The following is a 17,634-nucleotide window of genomic DNA, read 5'->3' as shown; positions in this document are numbered from 1 at the left end:
AGAGGGAGTAAGGAAAAGGAAGTGGGAACAGGGAACAGGATGGGGTAAGACAAGAAGGGAAGTATTTTAGGATCCTTTACTTAATGGCCAAAGTAGCTGAAAATGACATTACTAATGTCCTTGGCCACTTAATGCCTTTCCTGAGGAGGCTTGTGGAAAGCACTCCTCGTTGCCTACCTTATAAAAACTGTATAATAGTCTAACCAGAGGGTAATAAACACTAGACAGTTTTCTGGTTCATGCAGGTGAATCCAGTCCTAACTGATATTGGGCTTCTCATCATCCTGTTTTTAATTTTTGGATATTTTTCAGTGACAGTGTTAAATAGTTTCAGTGGGTAAAGAAGCATGAAACTGTATCTCTGATACTGTCTGCTTCAGCTGTTGAATAAAACACCAGACAGTTCTGAAAGCCTGAAGAGTCTGTCTGTCTAATAGGGTTGTCAGAGACATTAGGAAAGAAGACAGAGGAAGAGCAGCACCTCTGAATGCCTGTCGTCCTGGGAGACATGCAAAATCTTCCAGGCCCAGTAGAGCTGTGAGACAACTGCACATATGGCAGAAGGCTAACACCTGCAGATTGGGAGACAGAGAGAGCAGAGGGGATAACCCAGGGCTCCAAGAGAAGACTGACATCTGCTGCAAATTGAAGCCCTACTAGAGCAGAGTGCTGTGTCCCCACCACCAGACTGTCCTGACCACCCAGGGTCAACAGAATCATGAGTGGGCAAAGAAAACTAAGAGCAACTATACCTAAGGGGGACTAAGCAACTGGAGAACCGAAGACAGAATAACTGGTGGGGTCTCCTAGCAAAACAGAACTGCCAAATGGGAGGAAAGAGGACTAAAAGACTAAAAGGGGACATAAAAAGACTCTGGGCAACTAAAAGTACTGTTTTCAAAAATTAAGTAGCTTAAAAACAATTAAATAGGTTAATGAGAAAAGAGTGTAGTCATTCTTGAGAGCTGAATTAGTGTCCAGAAAAAAATAATGGAAGAAATACAGTATCTTAAAACACAGGTCACAAAGAAGTGCATCTTTTAGTTCAATTGCAAATACAGAAAACATTTTATCTGATTTAAGCAGAAAGGAATTTCATAGAGGGCAACAGGTGCTTACAAAATTGTAAGTAGGTGTTAGGTTAACCCCCAGAACTAGCCCACCAAGTTATCATTTCCACCACAATTAGGAAGATGGGTGATGGAGTGAGGGAACCACGGCCCTGACTGCAGACTTCAGGACTACCGCCTCAGCCAACAGAAAGTGTGCCCTATGCCTTGCCTCTCAACACCCATACCTTGTGCCAAAAGCTGGGGCCCTGGCATTGCTTCCACTGGAGAAACAAAGGCCTTTCCAACTTGCTGCAGAGGCACTGATTCTACTCAGTTCACTGTGCCTGGGTTCATGTGCGTGGTGGAAGCCAGGTTAAATGTAGAACCCATGTGGAAAGAAAGTCTGAGAAATGTAGTCTTCCCTTTTCCTAAATCTAACATAGACAAAAACATATTAGAAGGGGTTTGAAATCATACTATCTGCCATACATGATGTAGTGGACATTTGTCACTATTTTTGTCTGTTTGGCAGAATCCCCTATAATACTATACTTCATCAATTCTAGGATATATTTCACCAATACTGGATTTCACCAATTCTAGGATGTGCGTTGTTTTTTCACAGTTAAACAATTCTGAAATCAGGTGTTCCTGACCCTTAAGGCACCTTAGATTCCCCCCATTTCAGGGATGCACAAACAAAGGGGAAAATAAATGCTCAGTAAGTGTTGGCTATTACAATTATTAACTTCATCTCAAAAAAAAAAGGGGGAAATTAATGGCAGCTGTAACATTTTAAAGTTAGTTGAGCATTTCATTATGGTTAGAAACTAGATGGATAGATAACTTATTTTTGTGATGCTCATATAGAGCTATCTGTACATTTTATATCTGTAATTTGCAAATACAAAATCCCAACTATCAACATCTGCATGATAGTTGGTAAATCAAATCCTCAACACCATAGCAAGAACACAGTCTATTCTGAGGCTGAAAACAGAATTCTGAGTTAAAGTATAGGCAATGCTTAGGAAAAAATTACAAACAGCAGCATGGAACACTTGTTACCTGCTGATTATGTTAATTTAAATTTTTATAAAAGACCCCACATCAGCTGGGAATTAAATAAATAAATGTGGACATAATTAATATGCAAAACTTTGCTGTTACTCTTTAATTAAAATGCAGAAATTTTGATTTGAAAGAAGAAATAGTATCTTCCAAAGAAAGATGCTATTCTGGGAGAACAAGGCATATATTTAATACAGTGAGGAATAAATCATACTTAATCATAGTTAAGTTTTAGTTAACTCTTAACTATTTTAAGAGTTATTGTTAACAATTCTGGATGGGATCTTTAGGGGTTAACACTATCTTTTGTTGGTTCATAAACCAGCCCCTGTACATGGAGGGCAAGGAGAGACTGAAGAAAGAGGCAGACTACTCCAGATTGGTATGTGGCAGGTTTAATAAGCAAGGGAATTTGCAAACAAGGCTAAACCTGGTGGCCACAAGGTGAGATCTCCACCCCCCGGCCCGCCAGAATTTTAAAAGTATATATAGAGGTCTTAACTGTGTTCAGTCACATATACCGTACAGATGGTCTCAAATAACACATTGCTCTCTCAAGGCTGCATCCTTGAAACAGCTCTGGCTATGGGAATGGTGAGTGGAAGTTACATGAGTGGAATATACATTAGAAGGACAGGGAAACGGGTGAGAAACCTCTAATTGCCTAGGTCCAGATTGAGAATCAATCGGTGGCCATGTCCTCTTGATGAACTCCTCCAACATTTTTCAAAATGTAAATCTTTAAGAGAACTGCTTCGTTTACATATTCATTTAAATTACTTGAATCAGATTAACTCTATCTGAGCCTCCAGCATTTTAAAAGGTAAAATAGACACTGGGCTTTGTGTTCTGCATAAGCAAACACAGTGCTCAGGACCACATAAAAGACCTCTAATTGAACTCACAATCAGGATCGAATGCCTTTAATAGGTATTGAGCACCTGGATTTTCCTTATCAGAGCACTTACTAAGCTGTTGTGTAATCATCTCTCTCCACCCAGAGGGCAAGCATCATCTCAGTTTTGTTATTTTTTCCATCTCCAGTACCTGGCCCAGTATATGCTCAATAAACATTTATTGAATAAATTGTCCAGAAAATGAATTGTTGAGCAATAGTCCCATGAAAAGAAACATCCCAAGAGTATTTAAATTCAAAGTAGTCCGGACAATCTCTCTCAAGTCTTGGCATAGTATCTTCCTCCAGGGAAGGAGGCAAAATTACAAATTACAAAATTACAAAGTAGCTGAGTTTCTCTTTATAGGAAAATCCCTTCTTTAAGTTTATATATATATATATATATATATATATATATATATATATAAAACTTATAAAGAAGGGATATATATATATCTCACTGTGAAATACAGCATACGTATATAAAATAGGAAAGAAATATATTACAGTTTAATATGAATATGTCACTTAGGACTCAGATCACAAAATAGAACATTTCTAGGACCTCCATACCCCTCTACACTCCCAACTCACCTCCTGCAACACCTGCCAGTCACCATGCCTTCCATTTCCTCTCCAAGTAACCAAGGTCATTATTGTCCTAACTGTTATGGGAATATTTTTCACTTGTTCAACCATCTATGTTCAAATCCCTAAACTATATGGTTTGATTTAATTCCTTTAAATAGCGAGTTTCCTTGGTTCCTCAAGATTAAGTTATGGTTTATATTTTTCAAGAATATTTCATGTCTAGTGAGCAAAAAAAGGAATGCATATGTAGCACTGGATAACAAGAAAATGTCTTTCCTTATATCACACAGATAAAATAAAGTTTTACAAACACTGGCCATTTTCATATTAGGAAAAGAACAAGAGAATAAAAATAATTCACAGCGACATGTTTATTTAAGCCTTAGCTAAGCTTTCATTTACAAACAAATAGTTTTTGGGAAAAAGATCACAAGACAATATTTTCAAGTGTCATACCATCCACATAAAAATTAAACTTGCAGAATTTACAAATTAATATTCTGAGCAGACAGATAAATTATACATCCTTTTGCAAAATCCAATCTACAATATTTAAAAATTCATAGTTACAACATAAGACATTCTCTCTTTACAATCTACCTATTTACATAGCTTTCCTCACTGCAGGTGATATAGTGCTCATCATAGCTACCAAGGTTTGCAAACATAGTACATTTAAAATGTATTTAGCAGCACATAAAAAATTAGATAAAAAGTGAAAGAAATACTACTATTAAATAAAAATGAAATTAAAGGGTGATAATAGAAACAACTCCATAGCAAAATAGATCAAAATATATTTCTGTTAGGACATCAAAAATGTTTCCCATCACAGAATGTATGCACAGCACTAATAAAACAATTTAACAGCATTTTAGTCCTGAGCACAGAATATAGCACAGCTGCAAAACTTTGGTCAATACAAGTAAATATCGACATCTAACACAATCTGTTTAACCTTCTTTGTTAGTAGATTAAAGTTAGTTCCATTTTATGAAAAATCACCATCAGTAATATTCTCATATCTTTTTTCCATTACATTAAAAGAGCTTTTAAATTTGGGAGCCCTCTGTAGACTGATATAAATACCAGACAAACCAATGTTTGATTAACATTCCCAATATGTTTCAAATATGTAAATCATCTGAACAGACTATATGAATGAGTTAACAATGGGTTGCTTTGTATTCCAAGTGTATTTTCTGTCACAAAAGCAGACATGTTGTACTTCAAATAATTTGAAGATGTTCTTTATAGCCAGGCATAAAAATCCAGCCACTATATAAGTGCAAATCAAGCAGCATATCAATTATAGGTTATATATGCATTGGTAGATATTAAAATTAAGCACATAGGATAGTACACAATTTTATTAGAATACCATTTATATTCAGCAGTTGGATTCAGATATATTTTCCAGTGAATTCCATTCACAAGTTTTTGCCTAATAAATGCAGGACAACATTTTCCATAAAGAACATAGAGTATAATCACAGTATTCAGTTTATGACTAACTTCATTCATGTTTAATTACTGGCAATATCTTCCACTGGATCTCCTGTGTCAAAGAGCTGACCATCTTGCAAATTTCGAGTCTTCCAAATTCTCACAGTTCGATCACTACACAATAATAAATTAAAAATGAACATGTGAAAAGAGGTGGAAAGATAAAGAAGTAGTTTGTAGAATTACTTATCATGGAAACATTTTCTGAAAAGATCTCTAATAGATGTAAGTAAAAATATACATTGTCCCATAGGTATACCAAACAGGTACCCATAATAATGAAATTAAAAATAGTTCATATTATCAAGGGCCTACTATATGCCAGGTATTGTTACTATGTTCCCGTCACATACACTAATGCATTTAATTCTCTTTACATATCATAAGATATAGATAATGCTATTCTCCCCTATTTATTGATGAGCAAATTGAGGTCCAAAGAAGTTAATTAATTTGCCCAAGATCGGGCTTCCCTGGTGGTCCAGCGGTTGACTCCACCCTTCCACTGCAGGGAGCGTAGGTTTGATCCCTGGTCGGGGAAGTTCCGCATGTCTCAAGGTGCGGCCAAAAAATATATATATATATTGCCAAAGATCACAAAGTAAGTGATAGTGCCAAGATTTGAAACCAGGCAGTCTGGCTCCATCTCTTAAAGACTTTACTAATATGACATGGTCAGAGGTCTTCAGGCATAAGAGCCCACAGTAAGATCACAGTGAGGGGGCCAGGGCAGGAATTCCAGGGAGTTGGTGAATCTGTTGATATTCAGGAAGAATTATGTTCAGGTAAGCCCACAGAAAAAGCAGGAGGCTACTAAGAAGTAGTCTAACATTCTGCCTATCGTAGAACATAGACAATTCAAAGCTTTTCTGAGAAAACTTATTTTTATTCACTTAACATGTGGGTTCTGGGGACTAGTCATTAGACAATCACATTTCTTACCACGTCTCTCATGGCTCTAAAAAGAGAGTGTTGCTTTTCTCCCATTTCCTAACAAACCCAAAGCCAAAAAGAACGAGTTACCATAGAATTGTATAGTTAAAAAGTATTTCAAAGATTATGTAGTCCATTTCGAGGATAAAGAAAGTTTAGTGACTTGTTCAATGTAACATAGTAGAGTACAGAGCTGAGCCTAGAATCCAGGCTTTCTAATTTTTAATCAACAATCTTCTCATCCCTAAGAGTTCTTACCACAAGGTAAAAAAAATCACTTTTTTTCTTTTCCTTTTTTTTTTTTGTATCTACATGAGACGATGGATGCTAACTAAGCTTATTGTGATAATCATTTCATTATATATTTAAGTCAAATCATTATGCTGTATACCTTAAACTTACACAGTGCTGTATGTCAATTATATCTCAATAAAACTGGAGGGAAATAATAATCTCTCCCTATCCCACACAGCACATGTAACTGAAAACAGAAGGGGATATGTTCACACATCCACCCATTTATCCATTCATTTATACAACCATCCATTCAACAAATGTTTCTTGGGAACTTGCAGTGTTCTAGGCATTATTCTAGGTGCTCGGGATCAATTAAAAATAAACAAATAAATAAAAAAACACAATCCTAGGCCTTTGTAGATCATATATTCTAGCAAAAGGAGACAGACAATAAAACTTAATAAATAATTAAATTATAAAGTTTATTAGAAAGTAATAAATGTTATAGAGAAATTAAAGAGTATGGCAAAGGGGATCAGGATCAGGAGTGGTAGTTCATAAGAGAGATCACAATTTTAAATAAAATGGCAAGGTTATTCTTATCGAGAAAGAAAGACATTAGAAGAAGATCAGGATCTCTGAAGGCACTTTGGGCAAATGTCCTAAGGTTGGAGTGAGCCTGATATGTTCAAGAATCAGCAAAGATGTTATTGGTGTTTTAAGAGAAGGAGCACACCAGAGGGTACTAGAAGGTAAGGTGAGAGATAAATGCTCAAAGGGTCAGATCAAGTAACGGCCTCTACTTTAGATAAAATGGATGATCAATGCAAGGTTTTGAGCAGAGAAGGAACAAGATCTGACTTGTATTTTTTAAAAATTACTCTGGTGTCTGTATTGAGAATAGACTACACATGGGCAACGGACCTTGTTTAGGAGGCTACTGTAGTAATCCAAGAGCTGAAGGTGACTAGGGTCAGAGAGGCAGCAAAAGGCATGGTGAGAAGTGATCAGATTCTAGATATAATTTAAAGGTAGAACACCAACAGAGTTTGCTGATGCATTGGATATGGAGTGTGAGAGAAAGAGAGGAATGAAGGTTTCTAAACTAAGCAACAGAGAAGACAGACAAGCCATCAACTGAGATGGAGAAGGCTTTAGGATGAGCAGGTTTCTTAGGAAGGTCAGGAGTTCAGTTTTGGACATATGAAGCCTAAGATGAACAAACTTACACTACTAGTCATGACAGAGTAACCTGTGCCAGGTTAGTGCTCCTGTTGTAAACAAAGTGAAAACTTGACAGAATATATGGAACAACTATTTTCAGAAACTGGGCAATAGGTAGTTCAGGCCTGTAATCCCTGAGAAAAGGGAAACAGAGAAGGTGAGCTCTGTGATGGCCCTGGCTCTCAGTCTGGCAGCACTTTCCAGACTACAGCAATGTGGGAAACCAAGCAGAAAAATCACAGAATCAGAGTTGAAGAGATAGTAATAAAAATCTGGTAAGTGTGAAATAGTTGGAATTTGTAGAACCAGATAGAGAAGAGGAGAGAGCTATGCAAAAAGAACTATGGAGCTATAGGAAAATAATTCCATCAATCTACATAGGGGTCCCCTAATGCTTTTGACTGAAGGCTAAGTTGCACATGAGTAGAATCAGACTATAAGGCCACACCAAAAAACTACTAGTGAGTATAAGTCAAACAAATCCCAGAGTTCACAAAGCGCTGTGAGATGTTCAGGTTCTGACCAGTGGAGAACAGCATCAAACATTCAAGACATTCAATAGAAATCCAAGAAGAGTTAAAAACAAGTCTCAAAAATATGAGCTGAACCACAAGTAACTTATGTGCCTGACAAACAAAGCCCAATACTCTTTAAAGGAATACAACAAAATCCAGATACTCAAAACACAATACTATAATTAATGTTCAACATTCTATAAAATGTTACTTGACATAAAAGCAGAAAAAATAAGACCCATAATCATAAGAAAAATCAATCAGTGACATCAGATCCAGAAATCAGATATGATAGAATTACTTATACAAGGACTTTGAATTATAAAGTCCCACCTATAAAATAGGGATTATAATAATACTCACCTTCTAGAGTTCTTATGAAGACTAAATGAGTAAAAGCCTGAAAACACTTAGGACAATGCCTGGTAGATACTAAGCCCTATACAAACACTCGTTAGATAACAAATAAGTAGCACTAATTTGAAAATAGGCCTTCTGATTTTATTGGCGATTTTCCTGATTTTATGTTACATGGTAAATACATCTGCATCTGATGCTCCATGGGTAAACTGAGAAAAATTTCAATTCTTCAAAAATAAAACTGTATCATGGAAGAAAAGTATTATATCATACCTCACCGACCAGACCTCAGTGATACATAATACTTTTATAGTCTTATCTTGTGTGTCCCACAGCTTTGAGGGATATTAATTTATTTCCCATAAATTGTCAAGGACAAAACAAATTTCCAAGGGAACAAATAAAAGTGATGACTCTTAAGAAAGTATGCATCTTGGAAATAGCATCAATGAAGCACCAAAGGTAAACACCTTAGAAAAACACAAAAGAAATTGGCTTTGATGTACTTTAGAGATGAGAGAAAGTAAATCTAAATGAGAAGGGGGATTCAATGGAAACAGCACAAATAATAAGAGACACCAGAGAAATATAGCAGAGGTTTCAAAATAAAATCAGGGTAATCGTGCATTTAGGACAGACGAATCAAGCAGTTGGTCAAATTAAGTAACATAATTGGTACACAAATGACATAGGGAGATTTTCAAGATATTCATGAGAAATTACATTTTATTTGATTGAGATGAACACCTCACATTACAGTTAGTATATATGCTTTCCTTTTCAAAGTACTTATATACATATTATGTCACTTTTATGGTCACATCTCTACACCTCCTTCAAACATCTTCTTAAATGTCACTTTTTCAGTAAGGCCTTCACTGATCACTCTATTGTGTAACCCCTGCCCCCCAGTGATGCTCTCATCCCCCTTCCCTGCTTTATTTTTCTCCATAGCACCTCTCACCATGTAACATATTTTACTTATTTATTTTCTTTTCTCCTCCTTAGAATGAAACTACGGTTTGTATCTACTTTGTTCACTTCTCTATTCCCAAGGGTCCGGAACAGTGCCTGGCACATAGGAGATTCATCATGAATAAGCAAATGAGCAAATAAATTAATCAATCCAGTCATCTTAACAGGGAAGTAGATATTATTACTATGTACTTAAACTTTAAAGGAGGTAGAAGATGCACAAAGTTTTTTTTTTTTAAATGAAATGGTCTAAATTTGAAGAATGACAAGTTTGTTGCCTTTCTGGAAAAAAACTTTTAGAAACTAGTCACTTATGAATGATTTTTTAAAAATTAAAATCACCAGGGGAAGATCTGGCAGAAGACTTCTTAGTCTAATCAGAGAGCCGATATAGGAGTAACACTATTACCATGTAACCAGGGGAGCCCAAACTCAGTGCCCACAGTGTTTCTCAGAAAATATAAATAAGACATCATAAATAGACATTAGAATAACTGTAATAAAAGGATTCATATATTCTACATTTCCAGATATTTACAACTTACAGGATTTATTAAATCTGAATACAAGTAAACAATATAGAGAAAGATCACATAGCAGAAACTTACTCAGCTGCAGTAAAAATGTGGGTGGAATTAACACATATGGCATTGATAGGACTCTCATGACCTTTCATCTCTCCAACTGGCACAAAGGTATCTATGTTCCAGAGTTTCAGAATGCCCCCTCTGCAGCCACTGAGCAAAACTGGGTGGCCTGGCATCACTCCAAGGGCACAGACCCAATCCTTATGTGCATTTGGAACTTGCTGAGAAAAAAAAGAAAAATCAGCAGTTTAAGGGGAGTAGTCCAAACTGACATTTTCATACCAAAATAAGTTACAAAAGTTTTTATTGACAAAATTCAAAATTTGGAACATTGAATTGGCCTGGAAACCATAAAAATCATTTTCTATGAAGTCACTCTTCATGATTTAAAGAAATAAATCTGTAATTTGCTCCTAAATTTGCCTCACTAGTTATCATCAGTGTTATCAGTATTAAAGGCCTAGAATGTTAAAAAAGAAAAATCTATAGAATCTAAAATACCTGGAAAGTATACAGAATTTTTCAAACATCACTTTCTCTTCAAAGGAGTAACTATTTCACCTTTCTCCAAAATGTATCTCACGCAACTAGTTTGAAAACTACTACCTGGTGTGTAGACTATAAGGATTGTCTCATAAAATCACTGCCTTAAATTTTGGAAGAGAACATAGAGGCCTAAAGCTTTTTGTTGAAGGCTGGAGCTAACCTATATATTTCACAATGAGTAAACAATAATTATAAGCTCAGACTATATACCATATTTTATGCATAAATATATTTATATACATAACATAAAAGTCACATCCAAGAATGTATATCTATAAAAGAAAAGCTTTTGAGTGCAATATATGCATCTGTTGCCAGGTTTTTGCTATTAACATTCATGCTACTTGTTCATTTTGTTTTCATCTGGTTGTAAGCAGGAAAGTAGGAATAATTGCAATACATACACACGCATACATTTATATGGAAAAGCCTGAAATTGAGTACAATTTTATCTGTTAACTAACTTCTTCCTCTCGGAATTAGGAAAAGCCACCAATGTTTGATTGTATTGACAGGACACTTCAATCCAACTATCATTCTATAGGAAATGAGAGAACCACCACTGTTGAATGTATGAAAATGAGATGAGGAATCATTTAGACTGCTTTGACCTTAGTGAAACTTGGTACTCTTTGGAATATGTGTACATAAAACAAAAACAAAATGAGAAACTGACTGCTTTACTCCAAGACTGATTTCATTTAGTAAACACAAGCATGGTGCTATCCCAGATCTTCCAACTCTTATCAGAGTCTATTCCCCTTTTATTTAGGAGATATCATTAAAAGTTGAATGTTGCCCTTTTCATAATTAGTAACTCTGGTGGGTGATGATGAAACACTCTTTAAGAGGAAGCCCTGTTTGATACCATTCCTAAACAATGAAAATCTACATAGAGGCTCTTCGCGTTCTTATATAGAATACTGGTGACTTTGAAATACCCACTCCATCCCATGAAAAGGTTTTGCATTACCTGTAGAAGGTCTTTTTGAGCTAAATCCCATTTCTTGATTCCATTATCTCTGGAACCACTAAATAGGTTATCCCCTTGTATGGTTAATGCTTCAATGCCATCATAATGAGGGGGCTCGAAATTGTGGGTGGGACTCACAGCTCCAAGAGCCCCTTCAGTTACATCAAACATCTAAATAAAAGCAGAAAGGAAGCAGTCATCCGATTTATCTTACAAATAAGCACCTATATGCATTCATTCATAGAAACACACACACGTATATTAACCAGATATGATTTGTTTTATTTTACTAAGGTAACTAAAATAACCTGCTATGAATGACTCAGGATGAACCTGAGCCCTATCTTCACACTACTTTTGCTTACATGTCACATGTTTACATGTCTGTAAGCTCTTAAGAAAGGCAACCAATTTTCTCATGTGTGAGTGTACAAACGATATGTTAAATAATAAAAATGCTACATATCAATCCAGTTGAAATTCAAATAAATGATATGATTGTTATTTAAACACTATTAGGTAGCTCTGCAATCTTGGTGGTCATCTCAAATTCTCCAAAGCTGCTATTCAAAGCCTTTCACTCCCCTCAGTTGCTCTCATCTCTCTTAACTGTTGAACTTGTGATTTCCTAAAAAGGTTAGTATGACCAAAAATAAACTTTCTGGACCATCCTCCCAGTTACAAAAGTTTTCTTTTATTCTCAAACATTCTCTTACCCTTCCCTTCTTTTCAGATGCTAAAGTGTACCTACTTTTTCCCAAGGTTCACATCTTGATCTGATTCACCAATTGCTACCACTTCACTCTTCACACTTTCCCTCTCCACTGAGCCCATTTCCTGAGCATATAAACATGCTCAAGTCTACCAAATATAAAATCCTCTCACCTTAACCATTCTATTGTCAAGTCACTAACCGATTTCTCATCTCTTAATCAAAGTTTCTAAAAAACAGTACTTATACTCTTCCTATCTCTCTTTATTACTGTTTCCTCTTTTTTATTCCCATTGGTTCTTATAGGATTCCCCAAGGCTGAGTCATATCAACCCCTCTCCTTTGGCCATGTCAACTACTCTAACTCCTTAACCATCTGCTTCTATTTGAACAGCTCTGAAACATACATGTCTAGTCATAACTTATCTTGAGCTCTGGACTTGCCTTTCAAATGGCCTGCTGGACTACATGAGAAGGTCCTCTATTAGCATCTCAAATTTAACATCTCCAGAATCAAACTATGCTTCTCTCTTCATCTTATCTGCTACTTGCATAAAATATGAAGACTATAACATGTTCAGCATTAAAGGTGGTGATGATGAGACTTAAGCATTAGTTGGATGACTGAGCCAAAAAAATCTTTAAAATCCCTCCCAACCTATCTTCTATGAAAAGTGAGAATACATGTTTAAATAATAAGACAACACAACCAGGAACCGAGTGAGGAAAAGATCAGGAAGAAAAAGCAAAGGTTAGAAATGAGAAAAAAGAAAACTGATTTAGAGAAAAGGGTCCCAGGTGCATCTCAATACTTCTAATCTATCATTTAATAGGAGAATGTAATTAAACAACTTTATTATACACACTCTGATATAATGATCCTTGGAGCCAGTGATGATTAAATCTTGTCCACTAGAAATCTGATCTACAGTAAGACACATAACAGGGCCTAGGTGTCCCGTTAACTTTCCTGTGGACTGAAACCTTTAAAAAGAGAGAAAAATAATTTTGTTTGAAAATATTTCTTAGCATGTTGAGCCTAAGCCTCAGCAAAAATAATCAACAGTCTTTGCTAAAACTGTTCTTTTTGATTTAACTCCACCTCTATGCAACTCTGTTCAAATTAAGAGTAAAAATAATGGCCAAAGTAATCAATTCTCTGATGGAAGTGTGAGGAGTCCTAAATAAGTTATTCCAAAGCAACTAATATCATTCAGGTAGTTAAAAAAAAAAAAAATCAAAACTCCAAAAACTTGCTAAAGGCTAATTTTAACTCTAACCTAAGTCTAGGTAAACCTTAATCTGTTAAATTCTCAACATGATATAGACATATGATTGATGTTATTAGGGCCAATTTGAAATTTGATTAAAACAACTATGTCACTGATATAACTAGAAAATAACAATATGAAGAAAGTAAAATTATTTTACTACACTAACATATATTCTCACATATACACATATATGTACACCATCATATATACACATACATGTATGCACACATATGTGTATATACATGCATGTCAGAAAATAGGTAGTCCATTTCATCAATTATTACAAAGACATGAAAATGACCAGGAATATATCTGACTGGTAGAAAAACATGTGATGCCCATTGTCAGGGGGTGACAATGAACCTTTGTTTCATAGTCCTACCTCAAATCAAGCTGCTGGAATACAGAGGTGTATTTGCCCTCTAGAATATTACTTGTAACTCTTTTCTTAGTTACTTTGTTAAGATGAATCTGTATTTAATCAGGTTGCTGAAATCAAGCAACTTGAAAAAGGATCTAACTTTTCAGCAGAAAAGAATGTAAAGATTTTCAAAAGCTGGTATCTTTTCTGCCTCATGTCATGACTTTGAGTATCTTCCTTCATGGTACTACAACTACAAATCAAGTTTAATGTCTTCAAGAATAAACCCAGTCCTCATCTCGTTCCTAATTTTCTTAAACAAGCACTGTTTTCAATTTTCTACTTTTTTTTCCTAAAACTGTTCTCAGGACTGTGTTTCTTATTTCTCTTTCTCTCTCATTTATTTATCTATAAATTATGCTTATAATACTTTCTCAGTCATGCATTAAAATGTTACAAGTTATAACCAATTTTCCTCAGAATTTCTAAAATAAATTTCCCTTTGATTTACTACTGACAAAGCCCTTCTAGATGGGATTATTAACTGAATTACCTATATTACCTGAATTACAAACTTTACTCAGAATCTTGCAATTGCCTTTTAATGGCCTTTATCCTCCATTACAAGATGAGTTCTAAGAAGATGGACACCAAATTTGTCTTGCTCAGTCTTTATCCCCAGTAACTTACCACAAGTGTTGGTATAGTGCTTGCCATAATTGATATTGAATAAACATTTATTAACTAATAAATAAATATTCCCTTGCTGCCAAATTTTTAAGAACTAGAAAAGAAGCTAAAATAAACACTCAAATGAAGGATAAAAGCTTATACTTCACGGCAAAAAGAAATCAAATCAAAGATGTAATGCCTTATATTTCAATTTATCATTTTTCTTTTTGTACTCACTTCATCTTCTTAATACTTCATCATATATATGTGTATATATATATATAATTCTATATTTATAAAAATCCTGTGAATATTTACGCTTAAAGTTATATGGTTTGTAAACTGAAAATTTTGAGATAATGATGCATAAGTGATGTTACAAAAAATAATTCTTTCAAAGGTACTGATGCAACTAGCATGAGAATCTTGTTCTCTTCCTGGTAAACAACACAACTTATAGACAAATGTTAAGAAAGGCTATTTTCCTTCATATATTTTTTTCCCAGCAATGGAGATTAAAAGAAAGGAAAATTGTGAGTTTGCTAACGAGGACATAGACGTTCAGCGGTGCTGAATCAAACAGAAAAGTCTAGGTTTTTATATTAACTTCTGGGGTTATACAAATTAGATTTCACACACACTAATGCTATTAATGTGTGTATAATGCTATTAATGTATTAATGCTATTAATAATTTGCCATATACAGGAAGTACATTTTCTTTAAAATTCTACCTTTTAAGATCCCACATTCTGACAGCATTTCCAGAAGCTGCATAGAGAAAGGTGCCAGTTGGGTTCAGTGCAATTTGATTGACTTGGTTTTCCCCAGAAGGAATAGTAACTGTCCGGCTGGTGGTGGCAGAACAAGCATCTCCAAGAGTAACTTGACCTGAAGACCTTAACAGAGACAAAGTAAAGCAAAATAAGTCACATTTCTGGACAAGAGTTAGTCTTAGAATTCCTTACATTCCTAGGAAACTGGCTGTAGACAACAAGAAGATCTGTGTTCTTTGGTCACTGTATGCACTGTGCCTAGCACAACACCTCATACACACTAATAAATAAACATTTTGATAGATAAATGAATGAAGAAAACGAGATGACATGGCTTAAAACTCTTAATTTGCAAGTTATTATAACACTAGGAATTCTGGGCCCTGTTAGAGATGACTTAAATATGATTCAGAAAAGATTAGATGACAAAGACAAAAACTCAACAAATGATACAGTGTCACAAAATTAATTCATTTTCCTGCAGTTTCCAGAAGTTCCCTGAGGAACAAGCCTACCAGTATTCCTTTCATATATAAGATTTGCCCTTATGAATTAAAGACACTAAGGACTTTTTATTTTCAGTTTTTGTTTATTTTAACCCAATCATATAAGGATTACTTACTATATGCGAAAGACTTAAATATGATTTATTTCTATTTCCTCAGCTAAATTCTAAATGGTAAGTATATTTTTAAATTTTGAAACATTTTATTAGCAAACTTCTAAAATACCAAGTTATAATCAATCTTTTCAAATTTGATTTTGATTTTAATGAGTCAACTGGATTGGTAAATTTCTAACATAAGATACAGTGTGTTTTTTCTACAAAATTCTCCACAAGAGATCTGTATTCAGTACAGTAAATAATTAGTAATTCTCAAAATATAAAATAGCACTTAAATATTAATAATCCTCACTCTACAAATTAGTAAAAATTAACCATTCCTATGCTCCCTTCTCTTATTTAAACCAACAGAGTTCACCTTAATTTTAATTATGTAAAACAGTTCATCAATCTTATGGCAAAAAGGATCACTATTTGCTCTATATTTTAAAGACATATGATAACAGACGTAGAAAACAAATTCATCCTCCAATTGTCCAATATAACCTACAGTTATTAAATATAGGCTAGCACCAAAGCAGTGTAAGTCTTAAAAAAACTCCTCAATTAATTAGCATGTATTATTCAATACATGCTAATTAAATTTTGCAAGTACTTCTTAACAGTCTATAATGGTGATTTCAGCCATTTTCTAAATAGTGGTACTCATTTGAAGCAAGTAATGTAAATCATTTAACTACATCAATTAATGAATACTATGAAAATTTAATTCCTTAGTTATTTGGGAGGGAGGAAATATGAAATGTGTATTTAGTCACAGATCAAATATGACTTCTCCTTTCCTGTTTAATATTGAGCTATTGTATTTTATATTCTCAACAGTTTTTTTTCACCTTATTTTATCTGTGTTCTTATTATAAACACTTTCATATTCTTTGCAAGTGGATAGGTATAAATAAACAAGAATGCATAAATAGGCCTATCTTTTCTTACATTTTGTAAACAAGAACTATTTGCCCCTTATGCTGTTTGTCTTTAAGTTACTTACGTTAGCGTTCGAATGCACTTTGCTGAATCTCTGATATCCCACACCTTAATATAAGATGTTGACACAGTGAAGACCAAACTTGTATAATTACAGTATTTTACAGATACTACATTGTTGTGATGACCTCCCAGTGACATTATCTCCTGCCCAGTCACCAGATTCCATACTTTACAAGTACGATCTAAAAACAAACAAATAAAAAAGAGGAAATACTGTCAATATGAGCTAAATTAGATTCTCTTAACAATAACAATTTCTCTTCTATGAGAAAAAAAATGAGATAAGAAAACAGTAATTATTTAATTAACTTGCAGCAGGCATCCTAACTCTATTCTTGACACTTTTCAGCAGGTTGAAGGGCAAAGTAGGTATAAAGGATTAGATGAAAGCCAGGATATCTGGTGTATGCATTATGTGGTATTAAAAAATAATTATACAAAATTTTGAAATAGACATATCAAGAGAATCTTGTTTCAAATTGCTCCTGAATTTAAAATGGCAATCCCAAATCAGCCTCTTTGAGACATTTTGCTTTGATCACTCTTTTACGTACTCACCACACTCCACATGTAGGAATACACACACCTTTCTTTTCCAGGGGTCACTGATTGATTTCATTTTTGACCCAAAAACATAATCATAAAACTATTCTATTTTTTTGACATGCTAAATATCTAATTATCCTGGACTAATAAATTTAATTTGAATCATTAGAAAATTCTTTTACAGAGCAAATTTTTTAAATTGGGGAATTACTTGCCA

The 17,634-nt window shown here is 34.5% G+C and overlaps 1 protein-coding gene across 10 annotated transcripts in view; it reads right to left on the bottom strand.

Annotated features, from left to right (window-relative positions):
- Positions 1-3,965: 3,965 nt before the first annotated feature.
- Positions 3,966-17,634, bottom strand: part of KIF21A (kinesin family member 21A) — a 157,676-nt gene continuing 144,007 nt past the window's right edge. For 9 of the 10 annotated variants that reach the window (XM_073788832.1, XM_073788833.1, XM_073788837.1 and 6 more), the window contains 6 exons: positions 16,873-17,053; positions 15,218-15,382; positions 13,044-13,161; positions 11,466-11,636; positions 9,968-10,167; positions 3,966-5,229 (listed from right to left, as the gene is read on the bottom strand). In XM_073788832.1, the coding sequence (XP_073644933.1) occupies positions 5,136-5,229; positions 9,968-10,167; positions 11,466-11,636; positions 13,044-13,161; positions 15,218-15,382; positions 16,873-17,053 (929 nt within the window). In that variant the 3' untranslated portion in view covers positions 3,966-5,135. Of the gene's footprint in view, positions 5,230-9,967; positions 10,168-11,465; positions 11,637-13,043; positions 13,162-15,217; positions 15,383-16,872; positions 17,054-17,634 lie in introns of those variants that run through there. The other variant, XM_073788838.1, reaches the window with a different exon arrangement.

Source organism: Tursiops truncatus, chromosome 11, assembly GCF_011762595.2.
Source record: "Tursiops truncatus isolate mTurTru1 chromosome 11, mTurTru1.mat.Y, whole genome shotgun sequence".
NCBI lineage: Eukaryota > Metazoa > Chordata > Mammalia > Artiodactyla > Delphinidae > Tursiops > Tursiops truncatus.
This window is presented reverse-complemented; position numbering and strand designations above follow the sequence as displayed.